The 24528-nt window shown below is 24.2% G+C and overlaps 4 protein-coding genes across 9 annotated transcripts; 3 read left to right on the top strand and 1 right to left on the bottom strand.

Annotated features, from left to right (window-relative positions):
- Positions 1–179: 179 nt before the first annotated feature.
- LOC113554153 lies at positions 180–1709 on the top strand. Of its 2 annotated transcripts, none has more exons than XM_026957867.1 (3): positions 180–320; positions 964–1427; positions 1511–1708. In XM_026957867.1, the coding sequence occupies exons 2-3, from the start codon at positions 967–969 to the stop codon at positions 1626–1628; spliced, it is 579 nt and encodes a 192-aa protein (XP_026813668.1). In that variant the 5' UTR covers positions 180–320; positions 964–966; the 3' UTR covers positions 1629–1708. The 2 variants fall into 2 exon arrangements, with proteins under 2 accessions (XP_026813668.1, XP_026813669.1); XM_026957868.1 differs by lacking the exon at positions 180–320 and adding an exon at positions 353–558 and having other exon boundaries at positions 1511–1709.
- A 2631-nt stretch (positions 1710–4340) lies between these two features.
- LOC113553638 (TGF-beta-activated kinase 1 and MAP3K7-binding protein 1-like) lies at positions 4341–6410 on the bottom strand. Of its 3 annotated transcripts, none has more exons than XM_026957074.1 (8): positions 6193–6410; positions 5882–6125; positions 5680–5812; positions 5361–5604; positions 5142–5301; positions 4976–5075; positions 4689–4893; positions 4341–4631 (listed from the first exon to the last, which is right to left on the bottom strand). In XM_026957074.1, the coding sequence occupies exons 1-8, from the start codon at positions 6287–6289 to the stop codon at positions 4462–4464; spliced, it is 1353 nt and encodes a 450-aa protein (XP_026812875.1). In that variant the 5' UTR covers positions 6290–6410; the 3' UTR covers positions 4341–4461. The 3 variants fall into 3 exon arrangements, with proteins under 3 accessions (XP_026812875.1, XP_026812876.1, XP_026812878.1); XM_026957075.1 differs by having other exon boundaries at positions 5680–5806; XM_026957077.1 differs by having other exon boundaries at positions 5882–6135; positions 6193–6368.
- Positions 6411–7380: 970 nt separating this feature from the next.
- On the top strand, positions 7381–9952 carry LOC113555258 (girdin-like). The gene is made up of 8 exons (XM_026959663.1): positions 7381–7512; positions 7809–7937; positions 8203–8353; positions 8429–8660; positions 8728–8917; positions 9004–9137; positions 9195–9574; positions 9850–9952. The coding sequence occupies exons 1-8, from the start codon at positions 7401–7403 to the stop codon at positions 9950–9952; spliced, it is 1431 nt and encodes a 476-aa protein (XP_026815464.1). The 5' UTR covers positions 7381–7400.
- Positions 9953–11265: 1313 nt separating this feature from the next.
- Positions 11266–20155, top strand: LOC113551468 (serine/threonine-protein kinase PAK 2). Of its 3 annotated transcripts, none has more exons than XM_026953723.1 (11): positions 11266–11462; positions 11600–11707; positions 11765–11987; positions 14599–14610; positions 15108–15267; positions 15338–15794; positions 15888–16074; positions 17453–17630; positions 18011–18207; positions 18280–18417; positions 19792–20155. In XM_026953723.1, the coding sequence occupies exons 2-11, from the start codon at positions 11652–11654 to the stop codon at positions 19873–19875; spliced, it is 1692 nt and encodes a 563-aa protein (XP_026809524.1). In that variant the 5' UTR covers positions 11266–11462; positions 11600–11651; the 3' UTR covers positions 19876–20155. The 3 variants fall into 3 exon arrangements, with proteins under 3 accessions (XP_026809524.1, XP_026809522.1, XP_026809523.1); XM_026953721.1 differs by having other exon boundaries at positions 17453–17645; positions 19792–20142; XM_026953722.1 differs by lacking the exon at positions 14599–14610 and having other exon boundaries at positions 17453–17645; positions 19792–20137.
- Positions 20156–24528: the final 4373 nt, after the last annotated feature.

The raw sequence follows: 24528 nt of genomic DNA, 5'->3' as shown, positions 1-24528 counted from the left end.
AGTATGAGGCACGAAAGATACATAGTACGTACACGTTGTATGTGTGTGTGTGTGTGTGTGTACGCTCCGGAAACCCGTCGTGAGTGAGTCGTGTCTCGTGATACAGGCACAGCAGCCGCCTGCCTGCATTGCTGCCGCCGACGAACACGAGTTGCGGTTGTGGTTACGTTCTGTACGGCTAACCGCGGAAACCGACGGACGGCGATAAGCGACGAGTTGTGAATATTCTTATCAGATTATGTCATTTATATCAAAACAGTTGTACTAATAATTAATATTAAAATACACTACAAAAAGTACAAAAAGTACATAAAAAAAAGGTTAGTAAATAAATGCTATAAACAAAATACAAGTAGTATATAGTTGTACCATTACTTTAGAAAAACACATAAAGTCGTACGCGTTTCGTTTCTGAGGTTTCCGACGTTTCCGTAGTGCAGAAAACCGCAGTAGATTTGTAGATGCAGCTGTAGTGGTTGTGAATACTCCTAGTACTGTTTGATCTCTTTCGCGGAATGTCGACATTTCCAATTTACATAGTTGATAGAGCATAGAAAAGTAAATAAAAATTATTATTATTGTTAAACGACGGTCTATATAATAATTAATAATTTATCTTTAGCCAGTGGTCGACTGTCCAGATTTGAGTACTTCTCTATTTGTGGATTCACGGGTGGCTTAAAATTTTATGAGTATAAATAATAAGTCCATTGTTGATTAATATCAACATTGTAAATAGTATCTACTGCATTTATTCGATTATCTATACTATCTCAATATGCCCATTACCTATGCCTTTAACAATATTGCTGAGCATTGGTTTTAATAATTTAAATAAACACATTAAAATGATAAATAAGCTAGTTATTAACTTATATAATTATAAGTTTACATTCGTTTGATTATATTTGAAAAAAATTGTTGCTTATAATTATATAATATAAAATTTTTTTTAAATTTCAGAATATGGAAGCTGACAAAATTTCAATTTTAGAAAAATTGGTTTCTGCTTTAGAATTAAAAGTATATGGTACAAATAAAGAGGTACCAACTTCTCTGCCAAGTGGTAGCCTTCTTGATGAAGTTAAACAAGTTGACAATAACATTGGTAATGCATGTATTGGTCACCCATATGCTACTGCATTACTCAGTCATGTAAAACTTTTGGACAAGTTGATGGATCCTTTTTATGAAGACTATCAAACTGAATTATCTAAAAGAGAAGTTATACTTTCTGCTGAATCTGAAATAGTTAAATATGCTCAACAACTTCAACAGCTTAATGAAAAATGGCCTGCTCTAAATGATAAGTATTACAGTGAAATAGACAAGCATACTGAAGAAATTGAAAAATTGGTTGAGAATGAACGAAAACAACATGAATTAATTAAAGAACAAACCGAGCACATAAATACGTTATTATTCAGGTGAAATGAAAAATATTTATCATAACTACCTAAAAGTTTTGACTAAATGTAATTGTATGTTTATTTTTGTGTGATTAATATAGGTACGAACAAGTTATGTTAAAATTTTCAATGGCGTTTGATACGTTAGAAAAAGAAATTACAGTATTAGAGTATAAAACTTCAAAAAAAACAGAAGAAGATAATGAGGATGATAAATAATTCAAATGCTATACATTGTTTACATTAAAATTATAATTATTTATCTCCAGTAACATATTTGTATATATTATAACTTGTTAATAATAAACCTAAAACATTCTTAAAATAAATAAAAATAATGTATTAAAATATTTTTTATATAGTATTCATTATTTTAAGGAATCAAACCTTATTTCTGCTGCATAATTGTGCTATTTATAACTTGGATTAATTTATTATTGATACCGTATCTGGGTCTTTTCACTAATAAAAAAACCACTTGTTTTTAACTTAAGAACAAAAGCTTTTCACTTATTTCTAAAAAAAAAAACTCAAAGCTTAATATCAAGTCCCAGTGGAATAATTAAGACTAGTTTGGAGATGTCCCCTTAGATTTATATAAAATATTTTCAAAAATGTATACTACAAATACAGTTATGTATAGGTACATGGAAAGGATGCATTATAGTCATTATAATATATTATTATCTAACAATGTGTTACATACTACACAACTTAATTTAATAAATTATTATACTTGTAAATAATTTTCACATTAAGTATATATCTCTTTATTAAACAAAAAATTTCAATAGAATAAAAATAAAAATATTGGGCAAGTGGATATCGCTCTGCTGTATAGTAGTGATGGAGAGTAGGTCACTATAATGGATGTGTTTAATTTGAATGCGATGACAGGTATCATTGTATACGAAAAACGATTCTGAACGGAGATGATTTGTCAGTTTAGAATAATTAGTAGGATATATTATACTATCACCTATATTTAAATTGTAATATATCGTTATTTTACCCGATTTCGTAAAAAAATAAATTTCCTATGCTCATAAATTTTTTTCTATATTGAAGCTGGAATTTTTTTTTGCCGTTATTTGAAGAAAAAGTTATGGAGAACTTGGCGTGGGGTTTTTTAACCTTCGATATAAATTACAAAATTTTTATGAATTTTCAACTTCAATATTCCTTGCAAATTTTCGTGATTTTGACATATTTTGTAAACATTTAAACTTTTAATGTTTACAAACAAAAATTGTGACTAACGATTTTTATTTTTTTTTTACTACAATAAGAACAACTTATATTAAAATTTGTATTAAATTTTAAAGATTTTTCGGAAAGCCAAATTTTTTTATCGGCATTTCAAGAAAATAAAATCAAAAATTTCAATGGTCTATAAATTATTATTCAAAATTCTAAATATTTTGAATAATAATTTAATCGTAAATAGATAACTCTAATATAAACATTAGGTGAAAATTTCAAGTATTTACAATGATTCGTTCTTGAGTTACTGCAAAATCAAAAAATCGATTTTGTTGAAAAATGGTTATGCGTAAAAATTCCCGTTTATCAGTTACTTTTTCAAAGTTTCCTGACGCTTTTGAAAACTACTGGAAATTTTTTCTTTTGATCCCCTCCCCTCAAAGAACCAACAGATTCAATTTCCTTATTAAAAGAGGGGCTGAAGTAAAAGCACTATTACTATTCCAAAACGTGATAGCAGACACAAAAATAAAAAAAAGACACACATCATTGTAAAATCAATACATTCATTACTCCGTTCAGAATCTAAAAATATTTTGATGATATAGTATGATATAATATTAAATGATTAATCAATTCTTTATGATCTTACCTTAATAAATAATAATATATACTCAAATTTTCAGTTTCTTCATGAGAACAATTTTTTTTTTGAAAAAAGTTAAAAAAAAAATGATAACAAAGGTAAATGAACTAATAAATATGGAGGTGGAGTCATTAATAATTAGCATGAAACAAGAATCACAGCAATATAGCATAGATAAGTTGTAATGTACAGGTATTTCCCTACCCACCCACTCATATTCAAAATATTGTAATATTTTTATTTGTACAAAACCATAAGAATACTATTTATTTAGTTCTATCCAGGGGGTGCTAGGGGCTCAGCCCACCCCAGACATATTATTTCTTACTATTAAAATCTAAACTTTTTTTATCATATTGTTGCTTTATATATTAAATTATTGCCTATATCTATTTTTGTGACAAAATGTTTAAATTATGAATAAAGTACCTATATTATATTATAATTGTATTTGTGTTATGAAAATATTGTTGGGGTCTCCCAGATCTTTGTTCTAGATCCGTGCGATAGTATTCTAGCATCATCATCTCATGTCACATAAAAAACAGAAAGTAGTTTTTATAATAGATTATAGCATTAGCATAATCTATGTAGGTATATAATATATAAATGTGAAAATGGGAATTTTTGTCTCAAAAATGTTTTCTGAAATGACTAAAACTATTCATCCGAACTTTTTTCTTCATCTTGATTGTTTTTTTTTAGGTGAAAAAAAAATATGAGTTGGTTTTTTTGTCCAAGATGAAAAAGAAAAAAAAAATTTTAAAAAGGGATGCTGGGTGCGACAGTTGATATAAGTTGATATATGGAAATATTATTTATACATATATAATGTAAATTGTACATGTAAATTAAACTAAAAATAATCTAGCTGAAAAGGCCTGCCTCCTATGTTAAACATTAACTATTTAAATATGTTTGTTATATATTATTATTTTTTACAGATTGAATATACTTTTAATAAATTAAAATTTATAAATAAAATTGGGTGCTTAAATAAACATTTATTTTCAGCAGTTAAATAAAATTCCATTTTTGTTTTCAGTTAATGCAAATAAATAAAAAAGTAAAAAAGAAATACATTAATTCAAGTATTTGTTTATGTTAGGAACGGCATACAAAAATAAAATTTAACTATAGAATAACAATAATATGTTGCAATTTAGATACTGAACTAAAAAATAAATTTTAATAATATTTTATCTATTCGTAGAAAAAGTTGATATTTGAAGGAAGAGTGCCTTGAGCTTTAGCTTTATCAACATTTGAATTAAATTCACTGAAGTCAACATATGGCAATATAGCTTTGATTGAACCGCTAGATGGATCGGTTGAAGTTGATGTTGTAGTTTCAGTCAAGTTAATAGCTGTATCTGAAGAAAAAAAGTTTCATGCAAACAATTTTTATAACATATATATTTAATATCAACCTTGATCATATGAGCCATTCCAGCTATGTTGTTGTTCGGTAATTGCATTAGGCATTGCAAAATTGAAATTACGTATCATTAACATAATATTTGGACGTGTAGCTCCAGTAGCATTATCTTGTGCTTCATAAGTATCATGATATATTCTAGCTATATGATCTACAACAGCTTGAGCAACGCCAGTTAATGTAGACTGTACTCTTAACTTATAGAGATAAAAAAAAATTTAAGTAAATATATTTTATATAATAATTATATTAGACACTGAATCACATTAATGTATTTACTTGTTCAACTACTAATAATGCTAATTCCTTGTTCACTTGATTGGTGCCTGTGGCTTCTTCTAAAGTTTTCAGGAGACCCGGAGAAGCAATCATCATAAATCTGTTATAATAATTTTTTTTTAATTCACTTATTTTTAAATCATTTGAAATAATTTTACAATTTTACCTGTATGATGAATCAATAGAAATACCCCCAACAATATGAGGCTCAGCTATAATTGGTTCAGCTGAAGCTGCACTAAGTTCTTCATAGTCTTTGTAAGCACCTTTTATCATGTAATTACATAAACATCTTGTTGATGATTGATTTCCAATAGTTCTATTACCTAAACAGTTTTATCAATTTGTGCATATTATTCTTAGCTATTCATTTTAATGATCCAACCATTAATCTTTCCATCAGCTATTTTGAGTCCAAGATTTGTTAGCCTCATTACTTCATCTAAATTTGTCAAGTTATGGTCAACTGTTGGTTGTATCACTCTCAATACGTCATTTTTATCAGTTTTACATAACAATACACGACTTTCTCCAACATTTGCAACATACAAACGATTATTTTTAAGTATTGCTATAGATGCTCCAGTACCACACGATAATTCTTCTTCTAGTTCCTTTAATTTTTCTATCTAAAAAATAATCTGTATTTACTATTTTGAATTTTTACAATGAATAATATTGAATATTATCAAGATAAAATTTACAATTTGAGGATATTGTTGATAAGCATCATAATGTGATATGCCTTCAGGAAGTTGAAGTAATAGACTCGCTCTTTGAAGTAATTTATTATCAATAGTTTCAAGATAAGTTCCCTCAACAGAAAGAAAACTTTGTCTATAATTTTATAATTTTTTTTACAAAGTATTTAATCAAATGTTAATTATATTAATATTAATTGCTTACTGAATTATTTCTTTAGCAGCTTGGTCCATTTCAGTAGTAGGCAATTGACCTAATAAAATTTCTGCAGCAATACGATCTCGAGCAAACCGAGCTGTTTCTGCCCCATTATGGCCATTAAAAAGTCCATATAACCATACAGCACCTGCGTCATCATAACAACATCGAAGACTAATATCTTCAGATTCCAGTTCATCTCTGCGTTGACCTAATTCATCATATCTTTGACGGGTTAAGTATCCTACACCTAAAACATACTTGTACAGTTGTACATTTAATTTTTGTAGAAAATATTGTATTCATTTACTCCATACCTGATACTTTACAAACTGGTAAATCATCAGTCCAACTACGATCGTAATTAAATATAAGTTTATTGTATTCAGGACCGCCTTCAAGTATAGTGGGCATTTTTAAAATAAAAACTAATAACCCACAAATATTTATAATAATGATATACTATACTCTAAATATCTAAATTATAGAAAGATTGAAAAGTTTAATATTTAAACTAAAATTGTAGGTATTCATACTAAATAAATAGATGAATAATGATTAATCAATACTATTATTACTATTGAATAGAATCAGTAATCACGAATATATTTATTATTTATGCTTTATCAATTATCATTGCTTTTAAAAGTTTGATTACAGAAGAGATAAAGTAAATATTGGTAAATACCACGATTAAAGATACTAATAGCCGTTATCATTTCAAAAATAAAATATCTATTCTACAAACTTATTTTTTAATTTTTTCCTTGATTTTGAATATTTATGATTAATAATATTCAATAATTGGTATTTGTTAAAACATTAAATTTTCGCTTTATAGTACCATAGTGTATATTTTATATATAATTATAAACTATTCAAAAATATTCTTTAACTTATCTTTGAACTTCAATTTGTATGATCTATAAATATTATAACACATATTATTTATTATGGATATAGGTATTTGCAATATTTATCAAACATTATGTTTAAAAAACAAAATAACACCTAACAAATTTATTGTATCATGTTTATACAATGCAAGGTAATTTTAATAGTAATAACAAAATGATTGTTTATTTTAACAATTTTGATTTTAGCGTTTATGGTGAATTAAATTTGAAGAGTACAACAATAACAGAACATTCTTGTTCACTGATAGCTGAAACTTTAAAATATGAATCCACTATTAATATTTTAAATTTGTCTGATTGTCTACTACCAGTTAATGGGTTGAAGGACATTTTAAATTCAGTGAATTATTTAACAAATTTGAAGATATTGAATTTAAAAGGAAATCAAATTGGAAATAATCTAACTACATATATTTCTAAAATATTATTAAATAATAATAATATTACAGAGTATGTTACTTGTTAAATTTTAGTTTTATTAACTTCATTCATTGCACACAATTACAATATATATATATGCATTATTTATAAATATTTTAAGACTACGATTGGATTGGAATAATATTGGTGACTCAGTTGATACATTTTCCCAGTTGTGTCATAGTTTAATGTCAAATACAGTTTTAAATATTTTAATTTTGGCAAATAATAACTTGTGTCAAACATGTGGTTTTCATTTAGCTAAAATGTTAAACATAAATAAAAGTTTAAAGAATATCGGTAAATATGATCACATTTCTTGAATAAACATATATATTATATATAAATATAATAAATTATAATATCTTTTAATCTTTGAAGTGTATTAATATATTTAAAAAAAGTTAATACAATGTAAAAATATGAATTGTATTTTAATAATATTATATCTAATTTTTATAATGTATTAATATACAGCTAACTATTCTTATTTTAAAATTTTCATATAACTAATAGCCTATACAATTATTAAGTAAATGAGGCATATAATCTATTTAATTTTTTTTTAATTTTAATGCTAGGTTTAATAATTTCAGATTTAAGTTGGAATTGTGTAGGTGAAACGGGAGCAGAATTAATAATGAAATCTTTAAAAAACAATGAAATTCTTTTAGAACTAAATATTCAAGGAAATTCTGTATCTATGGAATTGTCTTCTATGATAGGTTTGTCAAAAATAAAAGTAATGATTATATTATGTTTAATATTTAAAATAAATTGTTGAAAACTTTATTATCGTTTCTAGTTTGTAGATAGTTTTACCTTAAACTTAAAATAATTATAGAGAAAATATAGAAATACCTTAGATAAATTTTCAATTACCTATATGGCTATGTTTAATTTATTTTTTATTTTTAACATTTAATTGATCATGAGTTAGTTATAAATTACTTTTAAACTTAATTATGATTATAATTATTTTATTTATAGCTGAACAACTAAAACAGAATAAATCAAATGAAATAAATCAAAAAGAAGTTCAAGTCAGAAACTTAAGTCTCCTTGAACATGTAGCATCAGTTGATAAAAATTATCAAACACAATTGAACATTCTTAACAATCAATATCATAACCGTGTCGAGTAAAATGTTTATTTAATTATATATTTGTCATTAAAATTAGCTTAATTCATTAAAGCAATATAAAATGTTTAAAGTGAACTACAATCAAACCTACAACTTCTCCAATTAAAAAATCAAGAACAAAAACAAGAACTTGAAGAATTAAAAAAAAAAAGTTTAAAAGACCAAGAAGATTATATACTTATTTCAAACCAAATCAAAAAGATAAAATCAGAAGCATCTTTTAATAAACAAAGTTTAAAATCACTTATAACAAAAATAAGCAATGAAATTCCAAATTCTCATATGGAAAACATGAATTTAGAGGTTTTTAAACTTTTGATATCACAAAAAAAAATTAATGCTATTAATACAATTATTTTTTTTTATATAGGACTTAGATAAAATATTTTATATTATTTCAAAAATTAAAAAAAACTGTGACATTAAAGTTTTACAAGAAAAAAAAGAATGCCAACGATTAGTAGAAGCTTTACCAAAATTGACAAATGAACTAAAGACATTAAAAGAAGAATGGGAAAATTTTAAATCTTCAACAGAACTAAACATAAAAGATTATTCTGGTTACAAATTACAATAGTTATCTTTTTACATAAAAAGAAATTAAAAATTATAACTATTAACTGCTATTTAATATTTTTGTTTTTAGACGAACTAATAGCTATTAAAAAGTTACTTCTTACAAATATGTATCATCGTAAAATTTCAAATATAATTAGTAATGAAATAAATAAGAACAATTTAATTAGACAACGAGAAGAAATACAAATTTATGATAAACAGGTTTTATACATTGGTATTTATTTATTTTAAACCATGTTTAACTTTTATTTATTCTAGACAAATGTATTACTTTTGTTAAATACAAAGATAAAAACACTACATAAAGAAAAGTCAGATTTAGAAATTAAATTAGCAGAAGCTGAAATAAAGTCTGTTGAAGCTAATGAGACAATGAAAGTACTTCAAAACGATTTGATATTGGCTAAAGATGAATTGATAAAGTTAAATAAAACAGAAATATATAATATAGCTGCTCAAACAACAAGTGATACATTAGCCAAGGAAATAGATATTTTAAAAACTAATCTTGCTGAAAAAGATAATCAACTAAGACTCTCTAAAATGGAAATAGATAAAATTAATATCAATCATGAAACTGAATTAATAAATCTTGAGAAAAAATTTCAATCAGAATTCCAAGCATTTAAAGAAAAAAGGTAGGCAACTACTAATTGTATTAGATTATTTTTAATTTTTTTTCATAGATCATACTAGTAAAATATGTGTTAAAAATGCAATTTAATTTTATTGTATCAATAAATTGAAGAATACTAACTCAGAATGAAGTAAAAACCTATAGTTAACAGATGATTAGGTATATTTTAAAAATATTTAGAAAATTTGTCCTTTGAAAAATATTTATATTAATTTTCTTAAAATCTAATATTATATGTTAAAAGTATAGTTTTTTTTTAATAATAATATTTAATAGGAAAGAAGATTTAAACCAAAGTGAGAAGATGTGTTTAATGTTTCAAAAATATGTTGCTAAATTGAAAAAAGATAACTTGCAATACATGAATAATGACCAGTGAATACATATTAAAGGAATATTCTAAATAATATTATATTTTTATGTAAAAATATTAATATTGTATTCATTTAATTTCTTTGTAAAAATTAATTACCAAAAACATTTAAAGGATAAATTGTATTTTCTATTTATAAAAAAAAAAAAACAATAATTTAAGTACGTAAAGATTAAATTTATATTTATACATGTATTTTATCAATATTTTTGTTATTTTTAATTAAATAGACATGTTTTATGTGAAGATGATTATAAGATCGTGCTAATTAGTATGTGATATGTATATACTTATATAATATGTTATACAAACATTATATAGACATTTAAAATTTAAGTATTCTGGAATTATTATCATATCAATTATCTACTTGGTGTTTATCAACTTGCTTTAACATAATTGACTTTAACAAATAAGACAATAGATATTGAAATATTCTAATTTACAATATGTAAAAATATATTATAGTTAATGGTTATGGTACAACTAAAATATATTTTGAGTTGAATAGTAGTTTCTAGTTTTGTTTAACATTCTCAGCTGATTTGTAATAAAATATGAGATCAAGTAAACATTTTCTTTATATAATATTATGAAAACTTTTTTATAGATTACTATTAAAAATTAGTACCTGTATCTACATATCTATTCTATGTAATAAATATTAAATTATTTAAATTAATAAAATGTTAGTAATTCTAAAAGTCAATATATAATAATAATAATTGACAACAAAACTTGAACCTTGTGTAATTTTCTCTGATACAGAATGCACAGTAAACATAAGAATATAAAAACATTAGGTAAACTTACATAGTCACATTGTGGTGTCTCTTAGCCCTTAGGCTTTGAATGCAAAAGTAATCTCCATATTCAATTTTCTAAAAATCATTAATATTTTGAATACAGCTGATGTGTGTATTGTTTATAGATATATAAAAAAAAATATGGGTAATATTTTATACATTATACACAATTTTTACTACCTACCTTTAAAAAATGTTTAATTTTAGCAACATCTAAAAATATCTGTATATTTCATCTTTAGTTGAACTAATGAGTATATTATTATTTATAATTTGAGTATTTTACTATTTTATAATAATAAATACATTTCGATTTTAATTGTAATATTAATATGTATTTACAATTTTATTTTGTAGACATCCTTAGAGGTAAAAATCAAATTTGGCGCCCAGTTATAAGACGTCTTTGCATCTACCACAGTTCAGTGTAACCAACGAAACACAAGAATTATGATATGATTTTTTTGCGATAATGAATCTTGGGTATTAGGATCACTCATCTGCAATCTTTACAGGATGTAATATTTATTTCATTTTTATATTGCTTCCTATTATTTATTTTAACTAGATAATAACTTTTTATTTTAATTTTTATTAAATTTAAATAGTTTTCAACATACACTTACTACAGAACATGGTTGATTATGTGTCATTAAATGATTATTTTACATTTTTACACACCTATGGGCCCAAGAATTTTCATGTTTAAGGTAATCTAAAAATAGTGAATAGTTAATGTTTATTTAGGTGGAGTCAAAACAATAAATATTTAAAAAATATATATAAGTGGAGACTAATTATGTCTTTCAACAAAATTTTTTGTAATTTTTGTTGTTAATTGTTTTAGAACAATCTAATGCCAATCAGTTAGTAGTCATTTTTTTAAATAATTTATAAAAATGTCAGATGATGATGACAAGCCACCAGCTCCTCCGGTCCGTCTAACTAGTAATAGGTAATAATAATGATAAAGTTTTTTATTTTAAGTTATATATTTTACAATGTACAACAGTTTTAGAGTTGCCCGCGGGGATTCGGTACCAAATTTGGATATTATGCGGCCCTTACCTAAAGAACCAGATTCAGACCACAAAAAGAAAACTTCTAAAAGCCGTGTTACTGGTAAACTGAAAACACGAGGTACTGGATCTGAAGATAAACCAGAAATATCTTATCCGACCAATTTTGAACATACCATGCATGTAGGCTTTGATGCCCATACTGGCGAGTTTACTGTAAGTATCATTATTTTGTAATGTAAATAGGTATATGGTTATATGGATACAGAAAATGAGCTAATGTATAGTTTAATTTGCACATATTATTTAACATTTTGCTGAGATATGCTTTGCTATGTAGTCAAATTGAAAAAAAAATAAACATAACCAGAATTAATCAAACATTTAAAATTCATATTTGATATGATTCTTAATATATAGACATCCCCAAAATAAATGTATAGTTAAATTGTTTCTGTAATGCTAAATCAGATTTTACTTAAAAACTAATTGTATAAAGACAAATTAATCACAGTTGAATATTTATTAATAGATTTCAAACTTAAGTATTATTGAAAAATAAAAAATTTTGTCATAATATTTTACTTGTTCTTTTTTCTTAGAAGGCTTCAAATTTTAAGTTATGTAGGACTTCATAAATGGGTGTAAATAACAAATATTTTGATTACAATTTTCTAAAATCTTTTTATTTTTTTGTTATCATTGGTATCTAACATATTTTTATGGACACTATGTAAATTGTTGTTACATTGTAATAATTAGGGAGTTCGACTTTAAAATTTAAAGTGCTAAAAGTATTTTAATACATGTTATATTGTGCCTTCTGAAAATAGAAAATAGTATCAATATTTAAGTTAAAATATCGAGGTCACATATTAGTCTGTCTTAGGCTAATATAAGTATTATGATTATAATGAAAACAATAGTAAATGAACTATATTCTGTTCACTCATTTTATTTTCTAACATTTTTAAAATATGTAATATAATTTTATATTTAGAATCTTTGATATATTAAACTAATGTATTGCTTACTCTGCTACCTGTATCATATAATAATTACTAAACACAATATTATATTATCTAATCCTTGGTAATGACATAGTTTTTCCATTTTCTTTTACATATTAACTAAAAAGTAATAATGCTATTATTACTATTATACTATATATACTTATATATTATTATTATACTATTATTTACAATTACTAGAATCCTGTTCAAACAATTTTCTATTCTAAAATTACTTTAATCAAGATATATAAAGTGTGTACTGATAATTCAAATGGCCTTAGCAAATGATTAATCTTCATAATAAAAATAAAATTGTATGTTCAGTGCAACATAAGTCAAAGACAAAAAACTTGTATGAGTTATAAGAAAACAATTTATAACTAAAATAAAATTAAAAAATATTATTTTAAATCTTATTGTTAGTCAATGATCAATATTAAAAATAATAAAACTGTATGAATCATTATATATTTAAAATTGATTATTATAATATATGCATGACAATAGTTAAAAATATCAAACTTGAATTCAAATTAATATTAATATTTTTATATATATTTGAGTGCTTATATTTAAAAGAAATGGGCCCATAAATTTACTTATTGTAATGCATCTTATGGTATAAGTTTTTAGTTAAATATTTATTTTAAACAAATAAAATCCTCTTAGTGGATATATTTGATGATATAATTCTCATCACTTATTGCTAGATATGTCATTATGAAAAGTTGTTTAATTATCATATATATATATAATCAATTTAAAATTAACACTAATAAAGTATAATGTATTGTGCTTGTATAATGAACCAGGTTGTGTTTAGAGTCATTGCTGTTTTAGTAACATCACAATATAATAATTAAAAATACTAAATAAGTACAAAATTATTCACAAAAATATATCAAGATCATATTTATAATTTCAAATTTTAAATATATTATTTAAGACCCATAGAAATGCCGTTTTCCTGATTATAACTTATTTAACAAGCTGAAAACTCATTTTCAAATTTCTTGTCATAAACTCTGTTATGCGTTGTTAAAATAGTTACAATTGTAGATAGGTGTCTATAGATGATATGTCTTGGTTAAAAAAATAAATAATAATACATTTAATAATAGTTATAAATTCTACTAAAAAATATTGTACTAATTTATTTTATTTGTTTAGTACAATCAAGTATTTCTATATTTCTATGATTTGTTATGTTTTTTATATAGCTACTATGTAACATAGAACTCAAAATGTTTGAAAATTTAAAATGCAACACTTTTCATTCTTGATTTTTTTTATAGATATTAGGTATATTCCACTTATATAATACAATTTTAATTAGCATAATTAAGTTCAGTAAGTTATTAGTTATGTTTATGTATCAATATTCATAATTTATTTCAATAAAAATATTTTATGTTCAAGAAATAACCATACAATTAAATATATTGTTAGTCTAATTGATTTTAATACTTTGATGTACTTATAATGTATATAGTACATACTATCAAAAATTGAAATATAATCATAATAACACATTTAATATTTTTATGGGTTCCTTTATACAATAGGTTTCTTAATTTTCTGTTTACTTCTTGAATATATAAAACTAATATAATGACATGTATAAAATATTCAAATAAGTGTTTTTTTGTACATTTTTTAATAAATTATGTGTTAAAAACTAGTTTTATATCAATATTTTGCATATTTGGATAATTGATAAAATTTCTAGCATGCATTAATTTAAATCACTGAACTAATACTGATAAATAGACAAATGTCTCTAGAATTCTGTGTTTGTTTTTTCTTGTTTCAAGCTGCCATATAAAGTGAGTAACATCAACAGCTTTGTGAGTAGCATAGATGGACATACAATGAGTTTGGTGTTTTAGTAGTTACAGCACATAATCACATTGCTTATTATTAATAAATTTAGTAATATAATTATTATTTTTGAAAAAATCAAATTTATTTATTATTAACTATTTGAACTATACCTATACATTTTACATGTTTAAGTCTAAGTCAATAAATAATAATTTAAAAAATATAAACTAATAAATAATTTTGTATAAATTAAAAAAATAAATCAATGATATTTACAATCTTTATTTTTCATGATTATTTAATAACATTATATATTATTTATAATGTGTAATTGATTTACTTTATTTTAAAATAGAGTATATTACTTGAGATACATTCATTATTAATTTTTCATTACTTAACAGTGGAAAATATTTATGTAAATTGTTTTGCAAATTTATACGTTTTATTTATTAAAATGTATTGAATTGTTTTATAAAAAATATTGTTATTAATGTAGGGTATGCCAGAAGCATGGGCACGACTTTTAATAACATCCAATATAAGCAAACAAGAACAAAAAAAGAATCCTCAAGCAGTTCTTGATGTTCTGAATTGGTTTGATAACTCCAGTAAACAATCAAAAACTTCCAAATATATGACCACAGCCACAAATATTGGTATTTAATGAATTGTATTTTGATATTATTTAAGAATACTAATTTTATATTTTATACAATTGTTATCCAGTACAAAATAGTACTCCTCCTACTGAAGTATTAGTGCGTGGTGCACATAGTGGAGGTAGTTCATCATATTCTGGTGTCAGTAGCAGCCAGCCTTCTTCATCAACAGGTAGCACTAGTCCTTCACTGACCACAACTCCCACAACAGATGAACAAACATCTCCTCCACCACCTGTATCTGTACGTCCTGAACGTACAAAATCTGTGTATACTAAACCAATAGAAGAAGATGAGCCTAGGTCCATCACCCAAGAAGAACCTAAAGTAGTTTCACCGGTTCCACTTCACCGGCCTAGTCAAACAAATGGAACTGTACCAGTATTGGATAAAAATAAAAATAATACTACTGCTACTAGCCGTAAAAAAGTTGCTGATAATGAAATATTAGAACAACTTAAAACAATAGTAACAGTTGGTGATCCAAATAGAAAATATACCAAGATGGAAAAAATTGGACAGGGGTAAGTCAAAGTTTTCTTAACCTATCTTGTAGTTTATATCACCTGCACAATATAGTGTAATGATAAGTTGACTAATCATTATTACTGTTACAGAGCATCTGGTACAGTGTACACAGCTATTGAAACGTCAACTGGTATGGAAGTGGCTATAAAACAAATGAATTTAGGTCAACAACCAAAGAAAGAGCTTATTATTAATGAGATACTAGTTATGCGAGAAAATAAACATGCAAATGTTGTGAACTATTTAGATAGTTATTTAGTACAAGATGAACTCTGGGTAATAATTAAAATAATTAAATATATTTTAGATATATTATAGAGCAGTGATTCCCAACTTTTTTGTAATGGCGATCCTCAAATTTACCCTTTGTTGGTTACGCAACCCACCTCCACAATAAAAAAAAAATTATGATTGTATAGTATGTTAATATACTTATTTATGGGTAAGTTTAGCCAGATGTGACCCATAAAAAAAATTTTGTGACCCATAGATTGGGAAACACTGTTATAGACTATAGAGTGCAAAAGAACTTAGAGTGTTACTAATTCAACAATAAAATACAATTTTTGGTTTTGAGCTGTGTTAATGTATTGGTGTTGTGTATTTTTTTTTTTCGTCACTTCTTGAAGAAATGAAAATACTTTAATTTTTAAGGTGATTTATTATAAAAAAAATTACTATTAATATGTGGGTTCAACAATACAAAATAAATGTACATTACTTTTAAAAATAATTGTGATACCAAAATAAAATTAGCAAAAACACCAATATTTATACAAAACCAGTTTTTCATTAAATTGATTTGATTTTTGTTATAATTCAAAAAGTAAGAACTATAAGTACCTATTTTTCATGAAATATTTATGTTGTCATTTTCTAGAAGTAATATAATTATTTAAAATTTTTTTAGTTGTTCTATTCCATTACTAAAAATTGTGCTTATATATTTTTAAATAGTTATAGATTTAAGAAAAAATTACTTATTTGTATCAAATTTTTAATTTTTAATTACAAAATTCTTTGCAAATTTTGAAAATTAATAGGAATTGTTTACTTTTACTGCCCCAAAATACATTGAAATGCACAGAAATAAAAAAAAGAAACATCATTGTAAAATCATTATATTTATCATTCTGCTCAAAATCTAAAATATAAATTTTTAAAAAGAATGCACGAAAACAATAAAAATTACTTATCTTAAATAATTTTACAACAAGTGATTACTTTATATTTTTTTCAATATACATATTTAGGGTTATTTTTTCATTATTTTTTTTTTTATAGAAAATATTGATTGCATACAATAATTTTTATTTAATTATTTTTATTACTTTATTTTTATTTTATTCTTATGTCTGTGAAAAAAACAATCATTCAAATTTAATATTATTTCAACTCAATGGCAAATTATATTTTTCATTTCATAATCCAAAGTTATTTTACTAAAAATATTAATGTATAAAATATATTAAACGATTAATAAAAATTCAGGGCTTAGGTTAGTGGAATAGTACATTAAAAATGTTATCCTTGATATCACTCATTTTGTCTAAACATTAGTATTTAAATGGCTGTAAATTGAAATGTATTTTATAAAAAATTATTGGGTGTACTATAAATATTATCAAATTATATATTTGTCATATTTTTTTAGGTTGTAATGGAATATTTACCAGGCGGTAGTTTAACAGATGTTGTCACAGAAACTTGTATGGATGAAGGTCAAATAGCTTCAGTATGCCGAGAAGTACTTCAAGCACTTCAATTTTTACATTTCAATCAAGTTATACATAGAGACATCAAGTCTGATAACATTTTACTTGGACTAGATGGTAATGTTAAGCTAAGTAAGTATTTATTAAATGTATGACTGTTTATTGTTAAAATTATAAATGATGATTTGAAGATGGTCAAACACAAATCTTTAATTTTTACATTTTGAATTCAATAATTTATTTAATAATGTAATTTTAATAATTTTAATTTTCATTGGCAAAAATATATTTCAATTTTTTTAAAATTTTATTATTCTAGTAATTGTGACTCAACTATATATTAAAAATGACTTAAAACTTGAAAGTTTTGGATTAACATATTATTTCTTGAAATTTTATTGATGTCCAAAAAAAAAAAAAAAAATATGAATTAGATACAATTAGATAATTTTAAATTAATTTATGAAAAAATTTTAATTTTATAATTTTGATATTAGCTGATTTTGGATTTTGTGCTCAAATTTCACCTGAGCAATCTAAACGTACTACAATGGTTGGTACACCATATTGGATGGCGCCAGAAGTAGTTACACGTAAACAATATGGTCCTAAGGTAGACATATGGTCATTAGGTATAATGGCTATTGAAATGATTGAAGGTGAACCGCCATATTTAAATGAAAATCCTTTAAGGGTATGAAAAAAAATTATTAGTTAACTAATTATTTATATAATGTATTTTAATTTAATATAAATGTTTATTTAGGCATTGTATTTAATTGCAACCAATGGAAAACCAGAGATAAAAGAAAAAGAAAAATTGTCACCAATATTTCAAGACTTTTTAGATCAGTGCCTTGAAGTTGAGGTTGAAGATCGTGCATCAGCCTCTGAACTTCTAAAAGTAAGATAGTGAAATTTATTTTTTATTTGAGATCATTAGGTGTTTATATTTTATAAGACAAACATAATTGTCATGTATTTCTACAACATTTATTTAAATTTATGTTGATTTTACATTTATATTTATGTTATCTGTAGTGCCACTATTACATGTTTGGTGGCTCGTGTGTAAAAATATAACAGGGGTTCTTTAACCAATTATCATCAACTGATTATAATTTATGAATTAACTTTTTAACTATACATGTATCTGTTTTGCAGTTTTGCTCTTTTTATTTATCACATTATGATAATAATATTCAATTTGATAAATGCAGGGAGTTTATATTTAATTGATTAGTGGATAAGTCATAACAGTACCATAATATTGAAAGTAATTGCAGATTGTAGTAATTTATATTCAAAATGATACAATTTTATCATTTAAAATACTTTTGTTTCTTTGAAAAACTTATTACTATGGATACTATGGATAATAATATCCCTTTCTCTGATTAATAATTTAATTTAAAAAAGGGAGACTCGTGAGTGGTTTACACCTTGCTGAATCGGTTGTTGTAGTACTAATTGTCTGCAATAATAAAATTCAGGTGTTTATGTTAAAATATTTTATTTATGTTTTGATAAACCTTAATAATTTGATTGACCAAAAAACTTTTTGTATTAAAATAGTCTTGATAAAGTTTTATAGGCAAAGCTGGCAAAAGCATTTTGAAAAAATCTTTTACTTTATTATCATCAAATAAAAAAAACTTTTACAAAATTAAACCATCATATAATATTGACAAATATTTTTAAACTGTAGTTATGACTTATGATTTTTTAGGCATTGATAATAAAAATGTTAATTTGTAGTTTTAAATTAAGAATATTAATTAATTATAGTACGTTATTATTATCCAAAAGTAATAACATTTTTATTTTTAAATAAAAAATTTAAAGACTTATAATAAATTAATATGTTGAAATAATTTTTACTTTTTCTCTCTAGATGATATACTAAAATAGTAAAATTTATCATTTGATGAGAACTGGTAGGTCAATAATTTAGAACAGCATTCAGAGGTATTAATGTATTATTATCAATTAAAATCATTTTACAGTTTTTACACATGTTTTTTAATATTTAGTTGATAGCAAAAATGTGTTTAAGATTAACTTTTACCAATATTTGATAACATTTAACCTTTTTTCATATTCTTGAGAATCTATTTAATAAAAAACAATATTTGTTAATTGATAAAACTATGGCTGAAATACCTAATGCAATTAAAAGCAAAAATTGGTTACCATTAATTATTTAAATATTGCATATATCTAAGAACTTAATATTTAAAATTATTTATGCAATGTATGTTTTATAAATTGTTTACAGCACCCATTTTTGAAGCTTTCCAGACCTTTAGCCAGTCTAACTCCTTTGATAATGGCAGCTAAACAAGCCGCCAAGGGTCATTGATATTTATGGTTAAATATAAACGGTCTTTCTTTGGTTCAAATCCAGCCATATTATATTTTATAAAACAATGTCAACTATCAATTGTATTAATTGTTTTATTATTTTATACTTATGTAACATTAATTAACAATTATTATTAGTTATGATCAGAAATAATGTTTGAATATATTCTATTTTTTACATATCTTCAGCCTGTGGTGCTTTATCTTCTTCTTCTCTATCTAAAAACATTTTAAACATGTATTATTGTACAGTAATTTTTTGTTATTTGGTAATTTAATTAACATTTCAGATTATGTGTTAAATCACCATTATTTCTGACATAATAAATAATATGTACTAAAGTGTTAACAATACACTTTAGTTCATAAACATTTTATTTATTTTATTTTTAGGTATTGTTTGTGAATTTTATTTATTTATAATTTTAATTGTTAAATTAATAGTATTTTTATTATTTATTCTCATCTAATCAAAGCTTTATTATATATTCCGTACTGAATTACATTTACATAATATATATATATATATTTTAGATTTATTCAATTTTTAAAACTTAGTTTTATTTTATTGAATCCTTAGTTTTTTTTTATACAAACATGTATAATAATATCTATATTACATATATTTATAGAAATAGATAATTTTTAATGTTAAATAAATACCGGACGTTCGATAACAGCGGGACATTAAAGTGAAATAATCACAAACACAGATGTCTGAACTTTGTGTATTTCTTAAATATACCCAAAGCCTTAGGACTCATTAACACACAATATTGCTCAACAGGTCAAAAGGGAACTGATATTTAGATTAATATAATTTTTTATAACTAATATTTTAGACAACTGGAAACGATTGTTGTTTTGATATTATTTTAGTCCTAGTAAAATTCTGAACAAAAATATTTCGCAATATTATTCACTTACGTTATAATATTATAATGATATAAAATACAGCAAATTCATAAACAATAATGTAATAAAAAACAAAGATTGTTACTATGGCTGAGATTTGACTGATATTTTTCTTGTATTATCTCGTTACACTATGTTCGTTTGTTACATATCTATTTTGTATTTTGTTGAATAGCTATAATTCAAAATTTAATTTTAAATTTTTGTAGATTTTTAGGCATTTTATTTGTAAATTTATTATCTTGCACAAAAAAAATATGATTGTTAATTGGACAACTATATCCTCTACACTTTAGGTATCAAAAATATATAAAATTTATCACAATTTGTCAGATGTTATATTACCTGCTATCTATTGATCAATACATCTCGCAAAATTAGTGCCGGTCTTTATAAGCTGTAGCTTACAGACGCATAGTACCTGGTTACTTATTGTGACGCTATCACTGTATGGACCATGAGTTAGCTACTTAGCAACTTATGGTTAATTATCACAGTTGATAATAACTGTCCCACTACCTATAGAATTCAACAAATTTAACTAAAACATTTTGATTTAAAGGTTCTAATAAATTTTAAATGTATTTTATTATCAATGTAAATAAATTTAATAAATTTAATATTGCATTTTAATTCCATATAACTAGCCACTAGATGTTAAAATTGACATAAGCAAAACATTATCAGTATTTCTACTGAGTATTAAACAATATTTCTTACCTTCTCAAATTAAAATTTGATTTTGAAAATTATTAGATGTTTAGATTTCAGTACGAGTTACTTATGAGAAACTTTGTATCTATTATAGATTTTCAAGCCTTGGCCATTATAAATTAACATTTTATTAATTTTTAACTAAAAAATAATTTTTAAATTTTGATGAATTTCGTAAAAATTTAAACTTTAAAAATTTATAAAAATATTGTGACTATGTATAGGTGTGTAATATTGATATTTTTTATGTGGTGTATAAAAAAATTATAAGGAACTTTGTATTAACCATTTACCTATATCCGAAAATAAGAATTGTGTCACACATAGGTAAATTGAAAACAAAACTAAATTTAGGTAGGACTTACTTATATAGTTTTAGGTTTTATATTGAAACTTGAAATTTTTAATTGAATCAGTCTATAATAACTTTTATTCGTGTTGAGTAAAATCATAAACACTAACAAATTATGAAAAAAATGCTATACATTAAACATTTTTTCGTAATCTATTGGAAATTGAAACCATTAATTATAAATAATTATGCTATTATGTACTTATTAATTATTACACTAGTGTTTTGATCAAACGTTCTCGATAAAAATAATATTCCATTGATTATTTTAAATTCAAATAATCAATGAATTATTATTATCATTACATATATTTTATTTTAGATTATAAGACTGTACTATTTATCAACAGTAAATATTTTATGTTAATATTTAATTTTAAATAGGTATTTCAAAAGTACTTATTTTACTTATATTTTAGTTAGGGCAGTTGTTTCTAGGCATTACTAACGTTTAGACTAAGAGCAAATATTATGCGAATTGTGCAGTCATGTCGATATAACGACTCACATGTTCGCAAATGGCCATTAGTATGTAATATTAAAGAGAAGTCATTGAACTAGAGATATAAACGATCTGAAGGAAGGATGTTCATGACTTATGAAGAGGCTTATAAATCTGTTTTTTTACTATATCGATTCATAGCATATATATTATATATATACTCCAATCTCTTACATTAAGTATATATGCGTAGTATGTCATCATGATTGTCATCATCAGTAAATTTTATCTTTTAATTGATAACTAAAGTTTAGTCGGAAGGTTCAAAGTTCGAACTCATTAAAATTAATTCAATTGGAAGAGGAGTTATGACTGATATATATTCATTTTAAGATACACTGGAAAAGTGAGAACACATAGGTACTGTCGGTACTGACAATATTTGGGATTATAGATAAGGTTTAGAATAATTTCATATAATGTTATTCATTTGAAATGGAAACACAAATCAGCATTATGAAACGTATAAAGTATTCAATTTGGGATTGAGAAGCATGTATTGGACTTTGAACTTATACACGAATTTAACGATTGTGTAATTAACTAACAACTCGTGAACGTACAATAATTGATTAAAATATATTAGTGATCAATAAATCAACTACTGAATAGTGAATCCTATGACTTTAGAATGCTATAGTATCTATATATTTATATAAAGTTATTATTTAATTATTCGCTGTATTATGAAACACAAACGCAGCTAAATATATACAATAATATGTATTACATAAACACGCACGTACCTATATGGTGTATCAATTATGGTTAAAATGACCGTGTTTCGTAATTATACTTTCGCCGTATTTTTTTTTTTTTGTTTTTGTTTATTAGAAAACGAATACTTACAATTTGCATAAAATTAATATACAGTATTAGATACATAAATACAAAAAAAAGGACTTGAGTTAAGGAGTTGTTTGAAGAAGGGGGAATAAAGGATTTTTTAATAGAAAACTGTAAACTTTATTAAGAAAACCATTATATTTATAATATTATAGTTGATTACTATTAAATTATAAATATAACAAAATATTAATAAAATAAGGCTCTGGGAGGATCTATCCTACTTAATGGTACTAGTAGGAAAAACTTGTAAAGGGAACTTGCTTGCATTTATTTTAACTTTTTAAAGACTACCGCTTTGATGGAAAAAACTAGTGCCTCTATTGGCTTTATTCTATAAAAATATTCAGTTTTCCGGAAGAGCCCTTTTTAACAGTTGTAAACCAACAGAATGACTCTCTGGATATTAAGGTGTTATTGAAACACATTACTTCATTCCCTTACTTAAGCTCTAGTTGAGTATTTGTATATAGCTTCTTTAGCGAGTTTGAATTGACTCCCGAGACTCAAATTAGGTTGAAATTAGACTTCGTTGAGTTATTGTTTTAGTATCATCAGCAAATGTAGCCAAAATAGCATAATATAACTATAAGTAGCAGAGACGAATAAGTTGTACTCTTTTACCTTTTTACATAAAGAAAAACACAACATAATTGTGTTTCATGAAATATAGGCGACGTCTTTTTAACAATTTTGTATATTTATATAAATTACGTATACAGGGATATATGTAGTTTTTTATATATTAATATTTTTTAAATAGTGTATTTAGTGTGTAGTAATGTCATGTATGAAATAATTTTCAAAACATCAAACTTTTCACTTTTGTTGTCAGTCCTAAGTCTGTAAAATTGGAAACGGAAAATTGTTAAAAAGGACTAACACCTATATATTTCAAGGGGCGCTAAAACATCATTTTAAACCAAATTCATGTGTTACAAACTTACAAATAATATTATTATTATTTTTATTAAATTAATATAATCATATTGCTAATATAATATATAACCTTATTCATTTATTTAGGCTCGGAGAAAGTATATATATTGAAATTTTACCTATTTACTAAATAAGTAAATTGTTTAGGTAAGTACTGTAAGCTGAGTTGATATTTAGGGTATATATTAGATTATTCATTTTGCACGGCTCTTAAGCATACCTACTCATCAAAGCCCAATGCAGTTAGTTGGCATTCAAACTGTAGTAAGGTACACAGTCAGGCCCGGATTAATATAATCGTAGGCCCTAGACAAGACCGTAACTGGTGAGAGGAGGGTTCAGGGGTCCGGACCCCCAACAACTTTTTAAAAATAGAAATATTT

The sequence above is a fragment of the Rhopalosiphum maidis genome, chromosome 2 (genome assembly GCF_003676215.2).
Source record: "Rhopalosiphum maidis isolate BTI-1 chromosome 2, ASM367621v3, whole genome shotgun sequence".
In the NCBI taxonomy this organism is placed as follows: Eukaryota; Metazoa; Arthropoda; class Insecta; order Hemiptera; family Aphididae; genus Rhopalosiphum; species Rhopalosiphum maidis.
Note: the sequence above shows the minus strand (reverse complement) of the source record. Positions and strands in the feature narration are given on the sequence as shown.